The following is a 16,260-nucleotide window of genomic DNA, read 5'->3' as shown; positions in this document are numbered from 1 at the left end:
ACAAAATTTGATGATTGGCAAGGGATTGGCAGTAGTGATTGGCAGATGATGGGTAGTGATTGGCAAATTTTTGATTTGTTGAAATTTGATGTGCAAAATTGGTAGTGAGAGACCCCCGATGTGGTGGGATGGCAAATCCACCATCCTTCCCATGTGTGGGGGGCGAATGCGCAATAGATTATGGGGTGTATGGCAGTGAAAACTAGCCCGGGTGGGTTAGGTTATATTGATAGGGATCTAGAGAAGATGACCTTAGGTAACGTTAAGTTTAGTTAGTGACTGATACCTGTAGTGGGGACGCAGGTAGATTAGTGTGGATGATAATGACGTGGGAGCGCAATAGTTTAAAGGGACGACTGGGAAGCGCAAGTTTCAGAAGGGAGTAGTTAGCTGAGATGATGCCGTGTGTGTGAGGATGGAACAGGTGTGATTGCACAGGTGTGCAACTGGACAGGTGTGTGGAGCAGTGTATGAGTAGTGAGTGTGTGGATCAGCGCGAATGCGCTTGGGGAGAGAAGGGTGCCGGTGGCACCAGGTGTGAGAGCACAGGTGTGCAAGTACAGGTGTGTGGAGAAAGTTGGAGTAAGTGGTACGGAGTGGTGTGCATGGTGCGAAGGTGTGGATGGGGGAAGAGTGGACCCCTTTCACGAGTACCCGGGGCGGGTAGTGTAAGTGTTAGGTAGAGGGTGCAGGTAAATTGTGGTTGGATATTGGCATTTGTGGTGCGGTTGCAGAATGGTGTTGTGAATGGGTGCATTAGTGTTGTGGAAATGGCTGGGCGTGTAGCCTGTTAGTGTGTGTAGTTGGTTGGGCACTCCACCACTGTGAGGATGTCGGCCAGGTGAGGCCGCAGGTGGGCTCTGGGAGCCGGTAGAGTTGTGGATGGGGCCCGAGGATCCGGAGGATGGACCCGGGTAGCCCAGTGCCAGAGAGGGCACCGAGTGGGGAGAGTGCCAGAGGGCCTTCCCCAGGTAGTTAGGTTAGGGCAAGGAGCAGGTAAGCTCGGAGGCAACTGCAGTGGTGGAGGTGTGCAGGTGGGTAGACCCACTGGGAGAGGTACACGTCGCAGCCCAGAAATTGTACGAGGGCACCGGGAGAGGAATCGGGGGAGTGAGACCCCAAATTGAAGAGCACCACAGTTTGGCCAATGGGAATTGGTTTTTAGAACCCATAGTGTAAGAGGGCCAATGGTTTGGCCGGAGGAAGACCCCGGGTAGTGTAAAGTTGTTAAAGTCATTTAGGAAATAGTTAGGATTGATGAACCTGTCGCACCATACGCAGCCACTTACCTGTGGTGATGATGATGACTCCACACCTGTGTTTTCTTTGTTTTGTGCAGGAAATGAGATTGCTGTGAGGATTTGTGAGACGCATCACGACGTGGATGAGACATTGGGGTGATTCCATCTCTCCCTCCCTAGGAGGGACTGATGATGAATTGGTAATGGCAAATTATGATGTTGAGTTGGAGATGGCAAATTTTGATGAGAGTTGAAAATGGCAAATTTGATTGGTTAGGAGGGAGAGAAGACGAATTTGGTTTATGGGAGGAACGGGGAAGACAGTAGGGATGTTTGTTGATTTGTAAAGTAGATGTTTATGGGTAGTGTTGTGTTTTGTGGATACAGTAAGGGGTAAGGGAGGGGCCATGTAGGTTACCTGGTGGGGGGGGGGGCGTACGATAGGAACGTACCTGTCTCACCTGGTTCCCATGTGCCCCCAGTGTGCATTACCTTATATTGCGTGCACTTTTGCGCCCTTACCACCTTACTCACTTGTTTCTTCTTTTGTCTCCCACCTCCGAGGATCTGGCTTTGGGGTAGAGAGAGAGGAGAGAGAGGTGCTGGCTACGCAGTTGTGGGCCTGCACTTTCGCTGTTGGCTGCCTGGATCGATACACCATATGGACCGCAATGTTTGTGGCCACCCACAATGGACCGCAGTTCGTTTGCGGCCAAGCACCACCCGGGGATGGACCTATGGATCAACGTGGCACCTATGCCATACAGGTGAACCACTAATAGTTAACACCACCAAGTGCACCACAAGAAGAGCAAGAGACACCTGCAGGGTTAGGGGTTGTCGAATTTATTTTTATTCCAATGAACAATGGTGACTGCACCGATTGGTGGTGGGGTGGTGCTTTTGATGCTCGGGAAGGGTGCTCTGCACGTTATTAAAGGCCGTCGGCCACAGAGCACTCGTGGGTTGGTGTATCGATGTTGGCAAGCGCGCTCTCTCTATGCATAACATCTGCATGTGTTCCTCCAAAAACAGGTCCTGGATCGTAGTGTAGATATCAGCGTAATCTTGTAAATAATGCTCCCTACCGGCTGTATGTTTAGTTTGAGAATTCTTTCCGGATTCGGTTATCCTGTGGGTGTGTTTCTGTGAGGAGAAGGGTGCAACGTCGCAGGGGGACATATTTACTCATTTGTGAATATCTGTAAAACTGTCGCACTCAGGGTAGAGTTAATAGTAGAGGGAACTACATTGCGTGCCACACTAAAGTAGGTAAAAATTTATCGGGTCGGGACGCCCCGAGGGTAGAGAAGGGTGCAATGTTGCGAATATGGAATTTGGCCTCCATATCCGCTTGTAAATATTCCCCTATTTTCTCCAATACTCCCCAACTTTCCCCAGTCCCCCATTCCCTAGTCCCATTGCATGTAAATAACAATCAGTAGAGCCGACCTTCCCCTTATTCCCCCATTAAATGTCGTGCCCAGGTCCACCGCACCACACGTAGACAACTTTCGGACATCTTCCTAGTTATTCTTAATCTATGTCAGTTAAGGCCTCGTTTCCATTAATTATGACTCTTCGTTGCACCAGAATGTGATTATATGGCACCAGTAGTGAGTTTAGGACCTTTCCCATACCTCCTCCCATCTTCTTCCCCAAACAACAACAATAACAACAACTACAACAACAATTACAACAACAACAGAGGAGATGGCGGCGGAGCGGGGGAGGATGCGTCCTCACACCGGCTCGATTAGCTCCAGACCATGCGCTCCACGGGGTTACCCCGAAGGGGCTGGCTGTCAGCTCCTCGTCAGGGGCGGAGCCAGTAACCCCCCCCGCACGCACCCAATGAGAAGCAACGTGCCGATTCCACGAGGCGGAGCTAACGAGCCGAGGGCGTGTCACTCCCCGCCGGATATACGCAGCCGCTTGCCGGACGTGACGTCAGATGCGCCCCCAGCTTGAGACGACAAGACGCCACCTCGAGCGCTGAGACGAGACCTCCCCGCATCTCTGGACCGAACCGTGTACCCTGCTTTGAGCCAAGAGTGCACCTTGAGCCATCGCTATCTGCCTTTCCTAGCCATCAATCCCCGTGTGAGCCAGTTTTTGTCCTGTTTCTCTGTGGTCTGTCGGGAATAATATAAGGTTGTGTCTAAGTGCCTGTCTTCCTATGATGTACCTCTTGTAGTTGTAATCTAACCTTCCGCCTTAATATAACCTCCTCCGGAGGTCTTGAGAACTGAACCCCTGGTGTCGTATTGTGTCATTATAACCCAGCCGGGTGTCTTCTCTTTCCTATTGAGCCAGCGTAGCGCGGCTTCGTCGACGTTCGAGTACAATCGGGTAATTTGTGCGGACACGGCGGCCATTCCGCTCGGCCCACCTTAACATCAAAGTCGTGTCTGTAACAATACATTATACAATGAGATAAAAACAACTCTGAAGAAACCTAAGGCGCCTCACACCAGATTCAATCAGAGACGGGAAAAGGGAAACAAAAAAGCGGGTGGCCTTTAGCCTGCTGTCGAGATGGAGATGAAAAGCAGGCAGCGGCGAACAAGACGTGCAGGCAACAAATATGGACGATGAAGCACGAATACGCAGCAGGCAGACGAAACGGGGAGCAGACAATGGGGCAGGAACAGGGGCAATCAGATGTAACTTATCCTCAGATGACCGCACTGAACATGAGAGACACAGGCTCCTCCCCCCGCTCTCTGAAAAACACTCCGCCCTCAGACGCGTTCATAGCTCCGCCCTCACCCCTACCCCCCCCCCCCCCCCCTTGCTTGGTAGAAGCCCAATTACGATCTGCCTTGCTCTTCCTCTCAACAGAGGTGTCATTCTTTTCAACCTCATCAAGTCCCTCACCCGGAGGATTACAAGTGGCTAGATGTACGATTGTCTTAACCTTAATCTCTATATAATTAATTATTACAACACACCACCCTCTGTATGGTGCACATTCAAACAAAGCAATCCTTAAGCTAACATGTCCCTTAATACATCAACATTGCTAACTAGTTATACATGGACGATATACATTTCTATGCTGTACTCTATATATTTCTAGACTTCTGTATGAGGCCATAAACTTACAGATCATTACTGTAAGAATCCTATCTTATATAGGTTTCCCTGTCTGCTCCATGCTTGAAACACTCGGACCAGAACAAGAGAAAAGTGAAGGCCAAAATGAATAGACAACGTTGGCAATTGACCAGAGTTTAAATTTATTAAAACAAGAATAAAATAGGAAAAACATTCAATGCAACCATTTGGAGAAATAAAGTGATTCCATTTCTCTTACAATTTTGCCATACAGGTCTGTTCACTTAGTGCAGCCTAGAGATGAAAGAAAGAGTTGTAAGAAGCATTATCGTTTGTAGTTTCAGGCGAAGATTTTAAAAATCTTTCTTTTAGTGTTGTTATAAATGAGTTTAATCTTTTGTAGGGGATTATCAAGAATATCAAGAGATTGCCCTTCATGCTGTACCCCGAAAGCCAAAGAGGTTGCTTCTGAGACAATGAGGATTCCAAGATCTAAAAGGAGGATGGCAAAAGTGAACATATAAAAGAGGAATAGGAAAGCTGCCAAGCTCCCACCATGCTCTTGGAAATCATGAAAGTCAGACTTTCCAAGAAGTGCAGCAACTGCCGAGGTCATACTTTTCCCCAGAGTGCTGTAGCGTTCCAACCAGCCCCCAAACTCTGCCCAGAAAAGGAGGCCAAAAGCAAACATGGCAACTAAGAAGATCAATGTGAAGGGATACAAAAGCCGGCTGCAGAAAACCATGGTTTCCACCATTGGCCTTAGACAGGCCGATGAGCCCAGGATTCCAAAAATCTTTATGGAGGTGAGGAATGCGAGGATGCCTAAAAGCTGCATTGAGAGAAAACTAAGGGAAAGGCACTCTGACATCTCTGTAGTCCCTGTAGAAAGAGAGTACCATGTTATAATCAGTTGATATTGAACTCAGGAATTTACATATATGTATTATGTATATATATATATATATATATATATATATATATATATATATATATATATATATATATACACACAGTCGCGTGAAAAAGTAAGTACACCCCATGTAAAGTTTTGACTTTTTCAACACATTGCAACATACAGCTATTTGATCTTCATTTCAACAATATTGACAGATAAAGGTGAAATAATATAACAAATATCATGAAACATTTACATTTTGTAGTCCATTGTGTAATTTAAATAAACATAAATGCAAATTTCGCATGTGGAAAAGGTAAGTACACCCTATGAAATGTTTTTTAAATCTTTTTAACATATGTGGACATATCAACATTTGATCTTCACTTAAACAGTATCTATAGATAAAGGTGATCTAATTGAACAAAAAACAATTTAAGAATTGACTTTGCAATAATTTATTCAACAAAAAATTGTTGAACAGCATGCACAATTGCATTCACAGCTCGTTTCAAATCCCCCCACAACATCTCGATGGGATTTAGATCCGGGCTTTGACTTGGCCATTCCAGAACCCTCCATTTCTTTCTTTTCAGCCATTCCTTGGTGGATTTACTGGTATGTTTAGGGTCATTGTCATGTTGCAAGGTCCACCTTCGGTTGAGCTTCAACTTTCCGACAGATGGCCTCACATTATCCTCAAGCACCCTCTGGTACAATGAAGAATTCATAGTGGATTCTATGATGGTGAGATGCCCAGGCCCTGATGCAGCAAAGCTGCCCCAAACCATAATATTTTCCCCACCATGCTTTACAATTGGTATCAGGTTCTTGTGGTCAAATGCTGTCTTTGGTTTTCGCCAAACATGTCTTCGGGTACTGTGGCCAAATAGCTCTACCTTTGACTCATCTGTCCAGAGCACATTGTTCCAGAAGTGCTGGTCTTTGCCTCGGTGTTCATTGCCAAACTTTCGTCTTGCCCTGATGTTCTTTCTGGACAGCAAAGGTTTCCTCCTAGAACACCACCCATGTAGATCAAATTTGTGGAGCCTCTTTCTAATGGTAGACTCGTGCACTTTGACATCAACAGTGGCAAGAGCTTCCTGTAGGTCCCGTGATGACATTCTGGGGTTCTTCCAGACTTCTTTCAGCATCTTGCGGTCTGCTCTTGGGCTGAACTTGCTGGGGCGGCCTGGCCAGAACAAGTTGGCAGTTGTTTGGAATCTTCTCCACTGGTAGATGATCTTCCGGACTGTCAAATGATTGATTTCAAATTGTTTGGAGATCTTTTTAAATCCCTTCCCAGACTCGTAGGCATCTATAACCTTCTTTCTGAAGGCCTCAGAGAGCTCTTTTGATCTAGGCATGGTGACGCCGCACACTTCAACAACAAAGAGCAAACCAAATAAATGTCTGAGGTTTAAATAAGACAGATTCCTCCAAGATCCTTTCTGACGATGTTCCAATCATTTGCACCTGAGCTGGTGCACCTGATTCTAATTTTAGGTATTTGAAGTAGTGATACATGTAGGGGTGTACTTACTTTTTCCAAATGCGAAATTTGCATTTATGTTTCTTTAAATTATACAATGGACGACAAAATGTAAATGTTTCATGATATTTGTTGTATTATATCACCTTTATCTATCAGTATTGTTGAAATGAAGATCAAATAGCTGTATGTTGAAATATGTTGAGAAAGTCAAAACTTTACATGGGATGTACTTACTTTTTCATGTGACTGTATATATATATATATATAATTAAATATATATATATATATATATATATTATTATTATTATTATTATTATTATTATATATATATATATATTTATTATTATTATTATTATATATATATATATATATATATATATATATATATATATATATATATTATATCCTTCATTCGACTTACAAATGAATACCTACATTATGCTAATAGTCTGTGGGCTTATGTAAAAAAAAGCAAAATTTTGGGTAGATTCTTGGCATTCATGTTTAAACACATCTAGAAACATCACTGATGAAGAAAAAAATGGGTGCCAGTTTTGCCATTAACATTTAGGGCCATTAATTTTAGGGCCATTTAGGGCCATTTTTAGGAACATTTAATCCGTAACGTTGACACTCCTGATTCATACATGTTGTACCTTTAAAAAAATTATCCATCTTCAAGTTCTATAACCGCCCAAATAAATTTATATTGAATTACATGTTCTACATTATTTATATTAAATGTTTTGGAGGATTGGTGAAGAGTATTCGAATCATTAATATGTTGTTATTATTGGAATCCTCATATGCCAAAACATATAGTTAGACACCAAAAACATCTTCCTATGTCCATTGGTTCAAAAGTTATGACATTTTACGTAAAAGAAAAGTCTGAAATTTGGTGGCCATCTTTGATTTTTGCTAATTCAGAGTATTTCTACTGCTCTCATTTTGTTTCCGGTGGTGGCCATTTTGAAATTCAAAATGGAGGCCCTAAATGTTAATGGAAAAATTGGCACCCTTTTTTTTCTTAATCAGTGAAGTTTCTAGATGTGTTTAGACATGAGTGCCAATTATAATCTACCCCAAAAAATGACAAACCTGGAAAATGTTACATAAGCCTATAGACGATAATGCCTCGAGCCATTACTCTAAAATGTAAAAGGTATAGTAAAGAGTAACTCACAGGGTGTGTTGTGTAATCTGATATTTGTATTTGCTTCGACTACTTTACGGTGGTAGAACACCACCAGCAGGCAGAAACCCACAGAAAGTGCAAAGATGTTCACCCAAAATGGAACATTTTGTAGCGACCTCCATTTCAATTCGAAAGCCCTCATCACCGTGGTAAAGGCTAAGTAAAGTGTCAGGATAATGAAGGCTGCACAGCATATGTGCGTCAATGTCGCATCCAATTCTTTGAGTCTGAACACCGATATCTTGTGCGAAGTGATGAGCACACCTGGAAAACGATGAGAAAAAAATTCAAAAGAATAATGGAAATATTAATGAATTCTGTGTTCCTGTAATAATAATCTAACTATCCAAAACAATAGTGACCAGAACGGTAATATAAAAGGATATACAGAATGTGGAAGAAAATATGTATGCAAATCAGACAATAAACTAAAACCATTGCAACAATGAAATAACAGGAAGTAGAATATCAGGATTACGATCAAATATGTTCCAATTGTGCTTGGATATGCAAAGCAAGAGTTGAAAAGACCCTTCCTGTGTCCTTTTTCTCAAGCCGATTGGTCAAATGCAGGGTAAGGTGTTCTATGAACTCTCTAGTTGGATTTAAAATGGTTTATTATGGAATTGTATAATCTACATTCTGTATTGGTCTTGTTTTTGTTCCTGTAAGGCTTGATGGTTCTCATTGGCGAGTGACGTCCTCAAAGTCTACCCGAATTGTTGCTCCTCTATAGGGGCCCAAACAATGTTTGATTAAACCTTTTGTTCTCCTCCACATCCTTTCCTTTGTCTTGCCCGAAGTATTTTAATGTACTCCTTGTTGTGAAATTGTACGTAAGTAACAACCCAGGAGTAATGACATCTACTGTCCACTGCAGGGCGTCTATAAGATCCTCGACGCTAGGTTTCGGAGGGCAGTCCTGTGACATTTATTGTGTGTTATTCATGCTCATGCTTAGTGCCGGTAAGAAGAATCACATTATGCATTGCTTGCTTGTTTGCTTGAGTGGCATATCTATTCTTGTTTGTACGATTGTAATGTACTGATACCATGCTTGCTGATTTCCTCCTAGATACTACTGGAGATTGATTCTGATTAAACTCATGGTTGAGACATTGTTGTAGTCTCATTTCTACAACCCTTAATCAGAATCTTCTTCTATCATCATTCGGGATCGACATGTCACATAAGCTCTTGCAGTTGCCCACGTTCGGAGGGGACCCTCAGGCGCCGGATGCGCCGAGCCAGCTCAAGCACTGGCTGAGCCTGCTAATGAGTTATCTGCAAACTTACGCCGACATCGATGATGAGGTGAAGCGGGCAGTTCTCCATTCCCATGTGACTCACACCGTTCATGATTATATCTCTCATTGTGAAACCTACGCTGCGGCCATAAAAGAGCTACGAACTATATACATCAAGCCTCGGAGCATTATCTACTCTCGGTACCAGCTCGCCACAAGGAGACAGGATGCTTCTGAATCCCTCAAACATTTTGCTCACGAACTACGTCGCCTGGGCAAGGAATGCTCATCCGAGGTTCGAACGCATGAACAGGTGTGTGATGATCTCTTGCGGGACACCTTTGTTTCTGGCATTCAGTCCCCATCGATACGGCAGCGTTTGCTGGAATCAACGACCATGACTTTCAAGGAGACTTATGATCTGGCTCTCGTACTACAACGAGCCCAGATGCAGTCGGAAGCGTACGGTCGCCCTTATTTCACACCTTATGTCACGGCCGGCCTCGCGGGGGAGAGAAACCTTGAGAACGACGCGACTGCGGAGCACCCTGATGCTGAAAATCCGCCGGAGCCAACGGAAGCCATTGGAGCTGAAGGTACGAGTTTGGCTGCCACGGTTTCGGCCAGGAGTAACGCTAAGTGCTTCTTCTGCGGGAACCAGAACCATCCCCGATCGGCGTGCCCTGCACGCGAAGCGACATGTCACACCTGTGCACGGCGGGGACATTTTGCAAAAGGATGTCATGCCTCGCAAGGGCGACATTCCCGCTCTACTCTGGCAGGCATTTCCTCTACACGCGAGGCTCGCCCAGCACCCCTGGAGGTCCCGACACAGTCCAGTGATGTCGTCCCAGTACTGATTGAAGGACAACCTGCGAATGCCCTCGTTGACACGGGTTTGACGGAGAGCTACATTGATATGGACCTTGTCCGCCGGCACCGATGGCCGATTCTGGGGCCTTCACCTAGGATTTTCATGGCTTTGCAAACACTTTGGATACGCACTAAGGGAGAATGCCGTGTAGAGCTAGTAATTAATGGCACAATGTATCCGGATGTTCGCCTAATGATCTTGTCTACCTTATGCACCGAAGTATTGCTGGGGCATGACTTTCTCCATCGCCATGGCCGGATAGAGCTGACGTTCGGGGGCGACGCTACCCTCTCGGTACATGCCCGAGTGGCAATGGCGATTGAACCGCTGTCGCTATTTCTGAATCTGACTCTGGACTGCGCCCCGGTAGCTATGAAATCGAGACGCTATTCCCGGGCTGATGCGCAATTCATCGTGGAGGAAACGAGCCAACTTATCAGAGAAGGCATAATCGAGCCCAGTAGATCTCCTTGGCATGCGCAAGTTCTGGTCGTTCTGACTGAAAATCACCGCAAGCGCATGGTAATCGATTATTCACAGACCATAAATAGATTTACGGAATTGGATGCCTACCCACTTCCGGGGTTGGATGCTTTGGTCCGACAGGTTGCACAATATGCAGTGTATAGTACTCTCGACCTGTGCAGCGCTTATCATCAAATTCCGATATGTGCAGCCGACCGCATCTATACAGGGTTCGAATCCGGTCAGCGGCTGTATCAATTCAACCGTTTGCCTTTCAGCATTACTAACGGTGTCCCGTGTTTTCAAAGGGCCATTGATGACATCATCGCCAAGGAAGGATTAACCGATGTTTTTGTTTACCTTGACAACCTAACGGTTTGTGGGCATGATCAAGCCCATCATGATGCTAATCTGCGACACTTTCTCCAGGTCGCGCGCAAATACGGCCTGACTCTCAACAAGGACAAATGCCATTATTCTGCCAGGACAATAGATCTCCTAGGTTACACAGTGAACCAGGGTACGATAACTCCAGACAAGGAGCGTCTGCGCCCTTTGCTTGACATGGCGCTGCCTCACGACCGTGCGTCCTTGAAGCGTGACCTCGGGCTGTTAGCACATTATTCTCATTGGGTCCAAAATTACTCCGAGAAACTCCGTCCCCTCGTTGATTGCAAAACTTTCCCTATGTCTCATGCCGTCAAGGTCACCTTTCACCAACTGAAGGCGGACATTGCTGGCACTGCTGTGTCCTCCATTGCTGAAAACATTCCTTTTGTTTTGGAAAGCGACGCGTCGGATCATGCGATAGCTGCAACTCTCTCTCAAGGCGGGGAAACGGGTGACCTTCTTCTCAAGGACTCTCTCCTCCTCGGAGAGGCGCCATTCGTCTGTCGAGAAAGAAGCATATGCGATCGTCGAATCGATTAGACGATGGTGGCCATATGTGCTTGGCAAACCGTTTGAGGTCATCACTGATCAGCAGAGTGTTGCTTTCATGTACGATACGCGCCATGCTCAGCGCATTAAGAACGAGAAGATTACTCGATGGCGCATAGAGTTATCTGAATATAGCTTTAAGATCACATACCACCCGGGCTGAGAGAATCTGGCGGCGGATGCTCTATCCCGCCCGAGGGTATGCGCTAGTCTAACCTCCTTCGAGGATCTCTGCGATCTCCACGAAACGTTATGCCACCCCGGGGTGACTCGTCTGGCTCATTACGTGCAACGCCGCAATTTGCCCTACTCTGTTGAGGACGTCTGCCGCCTGTGTCGTACCTGTTCTGTTTGCGCCAAACTCAGACCGCGCTTCTATAAACCAAACATGGGTACTTTGATTCAGGCTACCAGGCCATGGGAGAGATTGGCTATGGACTTCAAAGGCCCACTACCGTTTTCGCATGCCTCCTGTTATCTCCTCATGATCATGGATGTGTACTCTAGATTCCCGTTCCCCTACCCATGTAGTGACATGTCTGCTGGTTCGGTTATCCATTGTTTGCAGATTCTGTTTGCGATGTTCGGAAATCCAGGTTATGTGCACACTGACAGAGGTGTGGTATTCTTGTCCCGAGATGTGAGGGCTTTCCTGCTGGGGCGCAATATTGCCTCTAGCTGCACTACTCCGTACAGCCCGCAGGCAAACGGACAGTTGGAGTGATTTAATGGCATTATATGGAAGGCCATTACCCTGGGCCTCAGGACCCATGGGCTAGGACCAGACGAATGGACCTTGATGGTGCAAGGTGCCCTAAATTCGATCCGTTCTTGATTGTGCACCGCTACAAACGAAATTCCTCACAATCGTTTATTCCGCTACCCACAACGTTCTGGCGCAGTCCGACCTCTGCCTGGTTGGCTTGCTGAGTCTGGCTCAGCTTTTCTCAAACGCACGGTTCGCCCTAGTTAATTCGATCCTCTCGTTGACAAGGTCCGCATTCTCCAAACTAATCCCGACCATGCTCGCGTGCAGCTGCCGGATGGACGCGAGTCCATCTTGCGCTGTGCGGGGATCCGGCTGGGGTTGAGCCCAACTCGGGGAATCTGGCTATGGGGACTCCGCCGGCTGATTCGCCTGGCTGTGCCGCCTCCAACTCGGCTCAATGAGTGATATGGCTGTGCTGCCTCCATCGCCTGAAATGGGTGATTTCTTTGCGGAGGTCGATTCAGGTCCCGCTGATGAAGAGCCCGATGTGTATAGAACTCGCACTGGGAGGGCGATTCGCCGCCCCGATCGCTTCGGCTGTTGTTGAGATGCTTTTCTGATCCTTGAATCTTACGTAACCATCTGCGTAATATAGATATGCGTGTATTGCTGCATTGCTTACTAGCCCTGCTTAGTTATGTTTTAAACATGGGGAGGAATGTTGTGAAATTGTACGTAAGTAAGGACCTAGGAGTAATGACATCTACTGTCCACTGCAGGGCGTCTATAAGTTCCTGGACGCTAGGTTTCGGAGGGCAGTCCTGTGACATTTATTGTGTGTTATTCATGCTCATGCTTAGTGCCGGTAAGAAGAATCACATTATGCATTGCTTGCTTGTTTGCTTGAGTGGCATATCTATTCTTGCTTGTACGATTGTAATGTACTGATACCATGCTTGCTGATTTCTTCCTAGATACTACTGGAGATTGATTCTGATTAAACTCATGGTTGAGACATTGTTGTAGTCTCATTTCTACAACACTCCTTGCTACTGTAAAAAGTCCTGCCTCCTTCAATTGCTTCTCTTAGCTTAGTCTAACTGCAGTGTCCTTCCTCAGATGTGGTGACCATATTTTGGTGGTCATAATTTGGTGGTTTTGGTATACTGTAATTCCTTCAATAAATGCCCTGGATGTTTATTTGTTTAACCCTCTCCAGAGGGGCGGGGCACTTATTGGAGGAGGGGGCTTTATTGGAGGGACTTTTTTTTTTCACCCCGTCTTAGAAGGAGTGCTTATTGGAGGGAACATCCTGATATGTGGTGGTTTATCATTTTTACATCTTTAGCGAACTACCATTTTTCTTCATGCAACAAAATCATTTATCGCATTCGCATACTTATGCACACCAATTTACATGAACTCAATGGAGTCATCACTATCATACACTGACTCATGAGTCATGGCTCTTTCCCTTCATTATAAGTACTCACGGCACTTTCCTCAATGGATGGAGAACACAACTCGGCTCAATGATTGGAGAGCATCTCGTGCGTGACTGCCTTGCTTCATTTGTGTATGGCTGGTCATGCCTACCCGTCGCTTCACTGACGAATTTAATCAAAAGACAGCATGGTGCACTTTACAAACATAGTGCACGTCTATCTGTGAGTGTCAATGAGGACGTAAAATAAAGTGAAACTCGAAAAAAAGGGTCCTTTGTAATACGTAATTGTGTTGCTGATATCCTGGTGGGTGTGGTTGTTGTTGTTTGTGGGCTGATTCCGTGTACTGTTATATATTATTCTATTGCTTCGAGAAGTATTACTATATAAAATTTTGTGTGCTCCTATTTCCATGGTGCTTTATTCAAAAAGGTTCCTGCTGTCATAGGACAATAAAAATGTCAAACACTGCATTAAGGTCTAAATCCCGTTTCTTCTTCAATCATGGAAAAACGTGCTTTTAAAATGGGTATCTTGATAATTAAACCGACACAAATTTTTGTTCCAAATAAATCCATTATTAGCTTTCCAACGGTCACATTTGTATTACTAGCAACGATATCTGCCCTATGGGTGGGGCTTCAATTGGGAAGCCCAAATGAAAAGGCAAAATATCAGAAATTGAAGGCTTTTTTTATTTTAAATGATTCATATAAACATCCGTTGAATCATATCACACGCAAATCATCAAAATCTAAACAGTACATGGCATCCATTTTGAAAAAAAGATTGAATTCTGCAAAACGGAAGCGGCCAATACACGTCTTTCTCAGTCGCATGTTTATGTGTGAAGAGTGCGTGTCGAATCTGTAACACAGAAGCGGCCGCTACACATGTTTCTCAGTCGCTTTGCACATGCTGCCATGTTACTTCGGAGCCACACGTTTATATAGGAAGAGTTCGTCAGGAGCCGATCTACTCTCTCCTGGTACGTAGAATAAACAGTATTTGTAGAATATCAACAAAAGCCACATCACTGTTCATATCGGTAAATATTATTCCATAGTGTTTGGAAAAATTGGAAAGTGGGTCCCAGAATTACCCACCTAAAATATCGTTGCGATCGGTTGAGCCGTTTTTGCGGTACCTTCGAACGGACAGACGGACATTTGGTGAATTATAGTAAGATTCTACGACATTTTATTATTATACCCCTCTCCCCCTATTTTACCCGACATTTTTATTATACCCATGACTCCTCCTTTTCAACATACTGCAAATGCAAGTGCTACTTCCCCTTTCTTCTTCTATGCCTACATAATTTGTAGATCATCCCAACAATTTGGAAGCAAAAGTTAATGTGCACATTTTCCAATTTTCCTTGTTTTTCATTTTAAATACAGGTACACCCATGGCGGAAAAACAGGAAGGGTCATGTTATTATCATCTCTGCCTGTTCATTCATTCATTCATTCATTCCTGTGGTATATGGATTTCGGTAGATTTAGGTTCGGCCTCAAGAACATCGGGGGTGCTCGCCAAGAACCTCGATGATAAGGAACGGCTGGCATGGCAAGCGCTAGCTAGATGCTTGATAACTGAACACACTCCGAGTTTCTTCCATTTTAGTTTAGAGTTTAGTGTTAACCAGCAGTAGCGACAGTTTCAAAAGATAATCATGTGTGTTTGTGGTTTATAATATTTTTGGGGTGTTCCCACGATAAGCTATTGATAAACATCAACACAGTGTTTGTTCAAGGAGGAAAAACACCTTGGGGACAGGGGATATTATTAGTATTAATATTGTTTGGTAATAACATTAATAATATTATGCTATTGTCATATCGCATATGTCATATAGAAAACACCACAATAAGCTATATTAACACAGATATACACCTCAACACAGATTTCGCCCAAGGCAGTAAACTCCCATGGGAAGGGGGGGCAGGGCAAATGAAGTCACTACAACCTCCACCCTGTGACACTTAGTCCTCCTGTCAAGTTTGGTTGAGGTTGAATAAGTAACGACCGAATGTATCGTGGTCAGACAGACAGACAGTCACACACACACACCAAATTGCGTATTTTAGTATGACGAGTGCACCCGTTCCCTATGGGGGTGGCAGGAACGGTCATTCCTCTCTGGGGTAAATAGTTACGGTAGGTCTAGAGTCAGGCCTCAAGAACATCAGGGTGTGTTTATTTATCAAGTTTCTTGTAGAGTGCTCGCCAAGTGGCTTAAGCATTCGAGCAAGCACTCCATTCAAAACTGTTGATAAGGAACGGTAGGTTTGGCAAGTGCGAGCTGGCTGCTTCGTAACTAAACATTCTCCAGGATTCCTCCTTTTCAGTTCAATGTTAAACAGCATTAGCGAGTGTTTCAAAAGCTAATTGTACGTGTTTGTGGTTTATAATATTTTTACTTCTGGTAGGGGTGCCCCAAGACAACGAAACGATAAGCTGTTTATACACGTAAACACGCGTTTGTTTAAAGAGGAAACACTCTTTGGGGAGGTGGGTTATTATTAGTATTAATATTGTTTTGTAATAATATTAATATTATGATATTGTGGGAGCTGTGCTCGCACGAATAAGCCAGACAAAATGGACGACACAGGAACGAAGTTTCACCGAGCTATTTATTTAGCTCAAAACCAAAGAACTCAAAAGCACACTGAATCCGCCC

At 44.7% G+C, this 16,260-nt stretch overlaps 1 protein-coding gene across 1 annotated transcript in view; it reads right to left on the bottom strand.

Moving 5' to 3' along the window:
* Positions 1-4,043: 4,043 nt before the first annotated feature.
* The window catches only part of LOC137439250 (polycystin family receptor for egg jelly-like), a 252,807-nt gene continuing 240,590 nt past the window's right edge, over positions 4,044-16,260 (bottom strand). Inside the window, exons 23-24 of the mRNA XM_078767971.1 lie at positions 7,881-8,156; positions 4,044-5,183 (exon numbers count right to left, since the gene is read on the bottom strand). Of these exons, the coding sequence (XP_078624097.1) occupies positions 4,642-5,183; positions 7,881-8,156 (818 nt within the window). The 3' untranslated portion in view covers positions 4,044-4,641. The remainder of the gene's footprint in view (positions 5,184-7,880; positions 8,157-16,260) is intronic.

This window comes from Myxine glutinosa, chromosome 14, assembly GCF_964187855.1.
Source record: "Myxine glutinosa chromosome 14, kmMyxGlut1.1, whole genome shotgun sequence".
Taxonomy (NCBI): Eukaryota; Metazoa; Chordata; class Myxini; order Myxiniformes; family Myxinidae; genus Myxine; species Myxine glutinosa.
Note: the sequence above shows the minus strand (reverse complement) of the source record. Positions and strands in the feature narration are given on the sequence as shown.